At 36.5% G+C, this 11,174-nt stretch overlaps 1 protein-coding gene across 1 annotated transcript; it reads left to right on the forward strand.

The window, feature by feature from the left end:
- Nucleotides 1-957: 957 nt before the first annotated feature.
- On the forward strand, nt 958-10,902 carry LOC129220062 (calmodulin-A-like; the record flags this gene model as incomplete). Its single annotated transcript, XM_054854400.1, has 4 exons — nt 958-997; nt 4,037-4,180; nt 6,621-6,872; nt 9,305-10,902. Coding segments are annotated over 4 exons (468 nt in total), but the record flags the coding sequence as incomplete, so codon positions are not given.
- Between the last annotated feature and the right edge of the window lie 272 nt (nt 10,903-11,174).

Genomic DNA, 11,174 nt, shown 5'->3' on the forward strand with positions numbered 1-11,174 from the left:
TTTATAAAAAAAGAAGAAAATCATAATACTTCTCTGCATACACGATAGGAAATTTCTGGGTTTTCAGATACTATGACTCTTGAATGCCTTACATATGACATGTCCTATAACTGAAAAGTGATTTTGTCAAATCAAAAAAAAAAAAAAAAGTATCAAAAGTTTGACCCTGTGCGTTATTTATAGTCATAAGGAAGGCTAATCTAACAGGAAATTGTTCACGTTTGAATTTAAAAGGCACGTTACTATCGGATAAAATAAGTGGTATTCGAGGATAAGTATCAGTGTTATTATTAGCATTCTTTTTTTAAATAAAATAATATTTTCCTCCAGTTTCATTATTATCACTGTTATTTCAACTCTTTTCTCCAGTAAAGTTCACGATTATACCGGAAATATGTTTGAAAACACTTACAGAACTCACTCGATTTGCAATTCGCGGTTCACGGCGTGCATTTGCGCGCCTAATCCTATCGGCAGCATTGCTTACCGATCAGCGTTTAAATCTTTCATCTAAAGACTCCCAAGCACACTGCTCTTTTCTTAGTAAATTATATTCAAATGATCGAAAACACTCATTCAAAAATCAAAATTCTAACGCTAGAAGCGAGTCTGCAGCACTAGTAAACAACGATCGTAAACACGTAAATAAAGCGGATCGTTGCCAACGGAGAAAAGAAATAAAGGCGTGTTTTGCGCCACGCGTAAGCGTTTTATATATATAGATTGCCCCAGTCACTACTAGTGATCACGAAGGATCTTTGATCTTGCTGGGGTATCGGACCCGGGTCCCTCCAGTCACGAGACCAATGACTTACCGATCAGACCACCACGGCCACGAACGTACCTATTGCGGTCATTTATTTTAAAAAAAAACCCCCCATAGTGATGAATTCTAATAGTATGTGTTTCATGTAAATTGACAACAAAAAGTTCGATTGAAAATGTATCGTATTTTTTTTACAGGTGGATTATGGGTTGACGGAAGAACAAGTAGCTGGTAAGTGTGTTCTCTTATTGTTTCCATCGCAGAGAACTTAATTCTGTATATGTGTTACCGTTAAAGTATATAATGCAGTTATTTTATAGAATACCTAGTTATTCCATGAAATAACTGATCGTGTCCGTTAAAGTGTGTAATATGTTTGAAAAGGAAGCAATTTATCTCATTTATGCAGCGTATAAATTCTATTTTTGAAAATGTAACATAAAATCATTTGTTACAACAAGGATTAGTAAAATGACACTTGGAATTACAAAGAAAATTAATTCTAAAACAAAAACATTTTCTGTTTACACACTAGGTTTTACACGAACATTTTGTGGGGTAACACAGGGGTGGAAGGTAAACGTATTTGTCGTGCAAGGTATATGATATAGATTATTTTACTCTTTAACGGGCTTCAGATCGTTATTCTATGAAATAACTAGTTTAACCATGAAATACAAGAGAGTTTTACACTTTAACGACCATGAAATAACTAGGAGTTCTATAAAATAACGGATTTTATACTTTAACCATATGCATTGAATCTATACTGTAGAACATTAATTATGTTATGATATTATTTGAACAACATTCACATTTGTTCTGCTCTTTTTCAGAATGTTTTTCGTTTTTGCATTTCCTTTATTTCGGTACAGTAAAACGTTTTTAAGCGGTAACCCCTCTTAACGGCCAAATTTTTGCGGTACGGATTTTGCAGCCCATAGACTTAATGTAGAAAATACAACACCCCTAGCAACGGCTACCCAATCCTTCCAAACGGTTCGAATGTACTGCCGCCATCTTATATTTTTAGGAAATTTTATTCACTTTACTTTTCCATTCTACCACCATTCAGTTCGAGGAGGCTTACGGCAAATAAGGCCTTCAGTTTAAGGTCTGATTGTAAGGTAACGAATACCGATAGTTTTTGAGTAAAAATGTCACTCATATTTATTTTATTAGTTGGTCAGTGTGTATGTGCAATCTGGGTAACAAACAACACTGTCGAAGGTCGTTTTTATGAATCTCAATAATGTATTGAAATTCTGAGCAATATGATCAGGAAAATCGGCGAGAGAATTAAAAGAGTACCAATTTTGAATTCTTTCCTGCAGGAAATAGCAGTGGAACTTTACTAATAATAAAGCTGAAAGTCTGTGTGTCTGGATCTCTGTTACGTGCATAGCGTCTAGGCCGTTCGGCCATTTTCGTGAAATTTGGCATAAAATTAGTTCGTAGCATTGGGGTGAGCACCTCGAAGCGATTTTCCGAAAATTCGATTTTGTTCTTTTTCTATTCCAATTTTAAGAACATTTCACCGAGCGAATTATCATAACATGAACGAGTAAATTATCATAACGTGGGCCCATAACATGGTCGGGCAAATTAACATAGCAAATTGGCGAGAAATTTATTACCCATTAATATACAGGCGAACTAAATGACCTTTTAATTTTATACTACGGACAAAGCCGTACAGGTACCACTAGTGATTTAATAATTACAGTGCTGACTGAGATAAATTCTTCTGGTTAACAAATCAGCGAAAATAGGAGTTTTTAAATCAAATGTAATTAAAATTTGGGATTGGTTTAAATTAACTTATCAGTTCGCTGTGTGCATTATTAATGTTTTTTTGAACAAAATCATTTTTATGCATTTCAGGCACTAATTCAGCATTTGATGATCAATTTATAACGAGCTGATCTGCGCATCACATGACTTCCTTTTACTCCAATTTAAGGATAAAGTGCCTCTATGAGTAAGCAAAGAAACACTTGAAATATTTTCACCCCAAGTTTGTTGCGAACCGAAGCAAAAAAAAAACGTTTTATACAGATAAATTTTCCCAATATTGAGAGTTTTAATGTGATTTAATAGGAAAGTCTCTAAATAAGGCAAAATTAAAACCAGATTATTAAAATAAAAAACGCCAAATTTGTCGCCAAGTTGGTGACAAAACTTGGCGACCAAATGCTTGGTGATATATTGCCAAATTATAACACCACTTGAGTTTGCATTGAAATTAACAATGATTTTACCCAAAAACAGTGTAAAAGACCCTCTTTGGAACATCCGAATGCGGAAAGGGAAGGTCCCGAAAAGGGAAGGTGCACAACTAGATTCCACTAGGAGTCTACGTACCAAATTTCAACTTTCTAAGTCATATCGTTTTTGAGTTATACGAGATACATACGCACATACGTACATACACACATACGGACGTCACGAGAAAACTCGTTTTAATTAACTCGAGGATCGTCAAAATGGATACTTCGGGTGTCTATACGTTTTCAGGCATAAATCCACGTGTGGTCGGATTGAAAAAACAACTCAATATTCGTTTGGGGGTGAGAAAGATGGAAATTAAGGCCGATTTTTGAGTGAAATTTTTTTTGCGATTACAATACTTCCTTTTATGTAAAAGGAAGGAAAAACGCTTTGTTTTCGTCAGAAAACTCAACTTTCAGCTAAATTTATTGGGGGATAATAGATAAAGTCATCGGTAATTCAGATGCAATGACAAATAAATTGGTTAGAGACATACATTTTGAATTAAAAACGGTCCTGAAAACAGTTGTTGGAGAAAAGTAAAAACTTAAGTCCCCAATTGTATTATTTCTTCGAAAAATGCAAACAATAATTGAATAATATACTATTTCCCAAAGGTCTCCAACTTCATTTTATGAGTTAGACTTGCTTTTATTACGTATGATAGAAACGATATTGCAACTCTAAAGAAAACCCTTTAAAACGGCCATCCCTAAGAACGGCTGAAATTTTATAGAACGGAGGGGTGGCCACTCAGAGAGGTCATTCTGTTCTGATGATAACCCAGCGTCCCTTTATCAAAAAGTGTCACACTTCACCAAATCCCATCCCCTCCTCTTGCCACCATGTAACATTATGTTTCAGAGATTGCTGTAAAAAAGCACGATTTCAACCCAAACCCTTTTCACCCCTCTTCCCTCTTTGCCACAATTTCACGAAACTCCTTCCCACCTATTCGTATGCGACCCCTAACTGAAAATCTTTTCCGTTGCTTTGTAGAATTGCGAGAAGCGTTCCTTCTGTTCGACAAGGATTCGGATGGAATGATCACCAGCGCAGAGCTGGGCGTGGTGATGCGGTCCCTTGGACAACGGCCCTCCGAAATGCAGCTCAGGAATATGGTTCACAAGGTGGACAAGGACGGTGAGTGCAGCAAAGCCACGTTTATAGGCCGGCTCTGACAAGTTGAGACATGACCTTCACAATGTTAGCTTCTTTGGGGGCTAACAGGGCGGTGTAATTAATTGGCTTTCAACTCAAACCCGTTCATATTTTTGGTTCAATGAGAAATTAGCTAATATTTACTAAATTGACACTGGAATCGGTCTCTTACTTCTTAGAATCAAATTTGCCGCTAAGTTGGCCACAAAGAACTTGCTTGTACAGCGCTAAGTGGTTGCCAGTTCATGATATTGCCTCCGTCTGCATTGAAATTAACATCGGTTTGGCACGTTTAACGATAGCTACTACACCTTTAATATGACAAAAACTAAAATGACATACTCAGGTATTTTGTTCGAAAACCAATTGATTTTTATCGATCCGGAATTGAAAATCGACACACTACAATGGCAATATATTGTTGATAAGAGGTAATAAATTACATCATTGATTGCAAATAAAATGTAGTTAAAATATATTTATTTGAAAAAAAAAAAAAGCTTTACTTTCTGGTCCCCTTTACATACTGTCCACATCTGAGAGTTGAGCTATAGCCTTGAGCAAGTCCATTTCTTTCAAGGGAGAGCAATCAGTACGAAGAGGAATTGTTAGGCGCCGAGTTGGGCTACCGCTACCACTGTAATCCTTTCATTGGCGAAAAAATTCTGTACCGCTTGCTTACTTCTTAACTGCATTATACTGTTCGCCAAATGGGCAATAACACTGCAAACTAAATCCGCAAGTTCTTAAGCCGTTTTTCCTCACCCCTATTAAAACAAATGGAATAGTTTAATCGATCGGGCAGCGGAGCTTAACTTGCCAGAGGGGGACAGTAATTACTTTCGAACCAGGATAATTACCGAGATAAACATACTAGCGGCTCATGGTTAACGTTATTTGAAGTCCCGTTTTGAGCGAGACAATCCCGATTTCAGGTAGTTTGTCCCATTGTCGAGTACTTGAATAATTTGTGGACTGGTGAACAAAACAGTTGTAAATAGTAGCTTTTAAAGCAATGTTGACTAAAAGTAAATTGTAAAGAGTAAAGGCTTTCACAGTCGGTGTCAATAATATTAAAAGCTCCGGGATGTTGTGCCGTGGTCTGAGTGTAGTAACTCCAAACGTTTCGACCGCATCTGCGGCAGTCATCTCCAGTGGAATCGTGGACGAAGCATCCAGGGAAGCGACCTATTAGTCACTCTTAACGTTTCGACCGCATCTGCGGCGATCATCTTCAATGGCAGTGTGGATGAAGCTTCCAGGGAAGCGACTTTTCCGGTCAACCTAAAACGAAGACGGACTATCATTAGCCAATCCCGAACCAGAACCATTAGCTTTTCCCTCATAAATACTGACATCACTTCGATACTTACATACATAATTGCTATAAAGTCGCACCCCTGGAAGCTTCCTCTACGCTGCCACTGAAGAACTGAAGATGACCGCCGCAAATGCGGTCCAAACGTTTAGCGTTACTACACTCAGAACGTGGACCTAAAAGTGCACATGGGAGCCCATATGCAAAATTTCTAGGGAGGGAGGGGAGACTCAGATATTTTCCTCATGGTTTCGCAGGATATTTTCCACATGGAAACCGATTTCAGTACAGATTAGAGTTATTAAAATTTGATTTTTAATAACTTATTCATTAATGGCTGATGGAGAAGAAATGTTTTTACATTTTCGGAAAGAAAAAAGTACTAAAAGGAAGGGGCGTTCTAATTTCTGAGGGGGGGGAGCTTTATCCCCCATTAGCCCCCCCCCCATCCCATTTGGGCGCCTATGAAAGTATTCAAGTAAGTTTATGCATTTAGAACATCAGTGATTCTCAACCGCTGGTCAGTGGGAAAATTAGACCGATCCTTAAAGATTTTTATCCGTTTGCGTAAAAAAAATCCTTATTCAATAAATAAATAAAAATAAAGAATGACTTTCTATGCGTTAATACATTAATTACTTTTCATACGTTTTGTAGTTTTTTCTCAAATATTTATTTGTTTTTGATAATTAACGCAATAGTCACCTTTACTTTTGAACACCATTGTAAGAAAACGATAATACAAAATCTTACAATTAATTTGTGTAACAGTTTTTTACTTTTCAATTAAGGTGTATTTTCTTTCTTTCTTAAAATAAACTTTCCTTTTTTTTTTTTTGTAAAAAAAGAAAAAAAAAAAAGTCACGGAACCACGAAATGTTTTCACGAATATTTAACGGTGCACTGGTTAAAAAAAAAAAGAGTTGAAAATCACAGTACTAAAGAAAAAAGTTTTAAGTGTTTATTTCTGTATAATCACAAACAGTTAAAAATACTCGACTTTTCTTTTTCGACGTACCTGCATTTGCCTAAAATTGCTAAATGTATACTTTTGAGGGGGAGTCGACGACAACCTCACTTATGGCAAACTCTCTCTGTGCGCAGGCAACGGCACCATCGAGTTCGACGAGTTCCTGTGCCTGATGAGCAAGAAGCTTCGATCCTCGTCCTCGGCCGAGGGCGAGCAGGAGCTGCGAGAGGCCTTCCGCGTCTTCGACTCGGACGGGGACGGCTTCATCAGTCCGGCCGAGCTCTCGCAGGTCATGCGGCAGCTGGGGGAGAAGCTCTCGGACGACGAGGTGCTGGACATGATCCGGGAGGCCGACCTCAACGGAGACGGACGCGTCGACTACAACGGTAGGACACGTCCTGGTTTGAATCGGTTGCTCTTCATATGTCCATGGGTACAGGGGCGTGCACGAGGGGAGGGGGGGGGGGACAACTGTTGGCCCGGGCCCAAACCTGAAGAAGGGGGCTCGAAAATTCTAAAATAAGCGGTGAAATGTATGTAGGGACGTTGGGGTAAGCAATATGGAGAGAGGCCCGTAAAAGTCATTTGTCGTCCCCAAAATTTCTGTGCACGCTTCTACTTGGATATAGTGCAGCGTTTCTTAAATTGTGTTCCACGGAGCCCGAGGGGTTCCATGGAGATCACTAAAGGGTTCCACGAAACTTACATTTTTTTTACATAACAGTCAAATTAGTCACTTAAAAATTGACTTTGAAAAGTGTCTAATGAGTATTTTCCGCTGAGAAAATACCAATCGTGGATTAAAAAGCCTTTTTATTGTCTATGTATGACATTCAATTATGACAGCTCTATAAAACGACTTTTATTGAAATGGCAAATGATCCTTCATTGCACCAGAAATTTAAAATACCATCCAGTGAAATTCTGGTGCAATTTTAAAGATGAATGTCCTCAACTGTCACGAATTTCTTGCTGGCACTTTTACCAATTGCAACTAAATGTTTTCAACTTATCTGTCAACAAAAACTAAATGTCACCACAGACATAGTGCTGAGCCTGATCTGAGATGCAACTTTTTTCCAGAAATCCTGATATTAAGGATGTATCTGTCGCAGTAAAAATAGGAATTCCTCATAACATTTAAATAAAAACTTTAACATTTTCTTTGAAACGAGCTGTAGATAGTATTCAGAGAATTTCGAGTTAAGTTTTAAATTAGTGTTTCAAGTCAAAAAAAAAAATATATATATATATATATATGTATATATATATATATATATATATATATATATATATATATATATATATATATATATATATATATATATATATATATATATATACATTATATATATATATATATATATATATATATATATATATACACATACATTATATATATAAAGCGCTTTTATTGAAAATAAACAATTCTTAGAATGTTGCATGTAAACTATAATATTGAGGATGACAAGGGGTTCCACGAAGAAAGTGGACATTTGAAAGGGTTCCACTTATCAAACAAATTAAGAGACGCTGATATAGTGCATCTCACCAGGTAACCGTACGAGGGTGTAATAATGGAAAAAAAATCTGAATACCTAGCATTCGAAAGAGCACAGTAAAATATGTTTATGGACGCATAAATTATTTGCCCTAGTCTCCCCATTATTGAATTATCAGGGCTGCTGAAATTTTAAGAAAAGTCGCCAAGTTGAAGGAGTTTCGGCGAAATAGATGACACCTGTCACACGCTTCGTATGTACTGCCACATGCGAACGGTAAAATTGCATCGTACCTTCCATTTGTCGCCAAATCCTTAAATTTGGCGTTTTCTGAATATTTCGGAAGACACCTTATATCCCGATAGTGGGGAGAAAAACAGGAGAAGCGAGGGCTGCTTTGATGACGCGTTGGCGAAATAACCTTTTTTCTTCCGTGAAGAGCAGTTACTTGATTACAATAAGAAATTAATTTCAACTGAATACTTGCACCAAACTGCACGATAATGTTCACAACGCGGAAGTCTTGATCAGCTGATCATTTCATTTTCCTCCTCGTTTCCTACGAATTCTATGTTTTTGACTCATTCAATGAGTGCCAACAATGCCAAGTCGGACAATAACCATAGCCTCGAGAGGTTAGCGTTCTAAATTAGACAACTACAGGCTTAAGCACCAAGAGATGGCGCCGCCAGTCACTTTTGCTCATACAATTTACACAGGTGCTGAAGGGAAAGGAAATTTTCTTCAGTATCCTGCACCTCTGGAAAATGTTCCCTTTTGAGGCGCACCAGAACATCGTTGCACCACCTGAGAAAGTACTTTTAATCAATTTGGACAATCGAGAATCGGTGCATGTGATTTAATTCGTAACATCTTAGCCCAGCCTTTTTCAATTTCTTTTAACCTACGGATAAGTGAAATTTTGTGAAACAATTTCGCCGAGGTGCAGTAACTTTTAAAAATAATTGATACATAATTATATAAGTTAGTTTTCTTATAACGACATTTAAATATAAAGATATGCAATTACTTTAGTTTTTATATTTAAGAGCAAAAATCATAGAAAATTTGAGAAAAAAATCCTAAAATTTGAGTAAAAACCAATTTTAAATATTATCATTATTGTCATTATTATTATTATTTTAAACTTTCTTTTCGTTTTCCACTGACAGATAAAAAATCTCTTTGGACCGGCCATTTTTTGCAAGGGTCGGTTCCAATCCGCGGGACGGCGGCTGCGAATCCTTGTCTTTTTTTTCTTTCGAAAACATTGGAGTCTTTTTTTTTTTTTTTAATGAAATTCTATTCTTTTCCAGAATTCGTCTGCATCCTGACGTCATCGAAATGAGAAATTGTGCCTGTGAGGGAGACCCCGAGCTGACCTAGCTCAAACTGCGCACCTTCATCGGCTAAGAATAGCGATGTGTACCTGCCAACGCCCACGCATCAGACAGAAATACAAACTCTCGCGTTTCGACAATTCAACCACTTTTGATGCCAAATCGGATGCGGAACAATTGCGGCAGAAAAAAAAGGATTTTTTTTTTTTTAATGCTTCATAACTTTTACTTCAGATCACTTTCAACGATGAAGAAGAAATAGTCCGATATGTCATGAATGCTCAATCATCCGGAGGAATTTTGTTGAAATGGTCAAGTCCAATGGGGTTGTTTCCGAAATTTAAAAATAAAAAATTTTCTTTGATAGAACAGTCTTAAAAAACATAAGATTTAACCATTTTTTAAATTTCTTGACAAAGTTTAATTTTTTTTAAAATTATTTTGATTGGTGCGCAGATTGAAATTCATTTCTTACGATTCTGCACATGACGTCACAAGTAATGAAATGCCATTCACTGATGCCATTAGCGCACAGCTCAAATTATCATAGTCTGGCAACGCGGTTGACAGCAAAGCTTTAACATTAAGCGCGACAATGGAGTAGCGCGAAAAAGCGCACCACTTGTGACCTCATAAAGACCACGCCTTATTTCCAAAATTAGACATTTAAAAAATTGAATACAAAATAACTGATTGGAAAACCAAGTTTTTTTTCTGGCTTTTCATATTATTATTATTATTGCTTATTTTATCAATTTCAGTGACTAGAAGTAGTACTTTTCACTGAAGGAAACAACCCCATTTATGGTCACCTGCACACCTGTGAAAATGTTACGGAAAGGTATAAGTTCGCCACACTGTTGACATTAGCGCTAGGGAAACTATAAGTATCAATTATTTTATATTCACACCGATACCAAAATTGTAAAGAAACAACGGTGTTTCAAAGAAAACTTGTTTCAACAACGTTTGATTTTTACAACTCAATTTGCTCTTGTTTTTAATCTATTTTCAAAAAATTCGTTCGAAGTAAGCCTAATGGCAACAATCGTGAGGTGGACTTATACCGATAGCGACGACGATTGAAGGAAACATTTTGAAGTTATAGTTCAGTCTTTCCCTTCGAAGTTAGATGGCAGGATCAAGTGGCAGGTCAGCGAAAACTATTTTACTTCAGTCGAATTGACATCAGCTACATTTTTAGATGATGTATCAAATATGGAGGTTGTATTTATTTTTCTTGCTTTAATTAATACACACACACGCGCGCGCACGCAGAAAGACATAATAGTAAAAGAAGCGTTTTCAAAAGACGGGAGCAAACACAGATCTAGACTTAAAAGATTTTATAGCAATTAAATTCTATTTTAATTCTCGCAATTATTTTTGAGTAAAATTATAGTTCTGTATGGTGACTGGAATTAACATAAACTATCACGAAAGTTTTTCTTCAAATATCTTTAAAAATAATTTTTAATAATAGAAACAGCCTGGGCTTTTTTACAGCCATCTGATTTTCTTCTTAATAATTTTGTCTCCAAATGCTTTCTTTAAATAAGATTAAGAACTTTTAACTGAATCAGGGGCGTAGCTAAGGGGGGGGGGGGTTTGGGGACAATATATATATATATATATATATATATATATATATATATATATATAAAAGAAGTAACCCCCCCCCCCGAAAGTCGGGTCTAGCTACGCCACTGAACTGAATGATTGTTCAATGTGTCAGATGACAGACGAAATCTTGTGCTCTATTTAAAAAGAAAAATAAAAAAAACATTAAAAAAAAATTTGATTGATTATTTAAAATTTTTTCATTCCTAAGCGCATTTTTACATCT

The sequence above is a fragment of the Uloborus diversus genome, chromosome 4 (assembly GCF_026930045.1).
Source record: "Uloborus diversus isolate 005 chromosome 4, Udiv.v.3.1, whole genome shotgun sequence".
NCBI lineage: Eukaryota > Metazoa > Arthropoda > Arachnida > Araneae > Uloboridae > Uloborus > Uloborus diversus.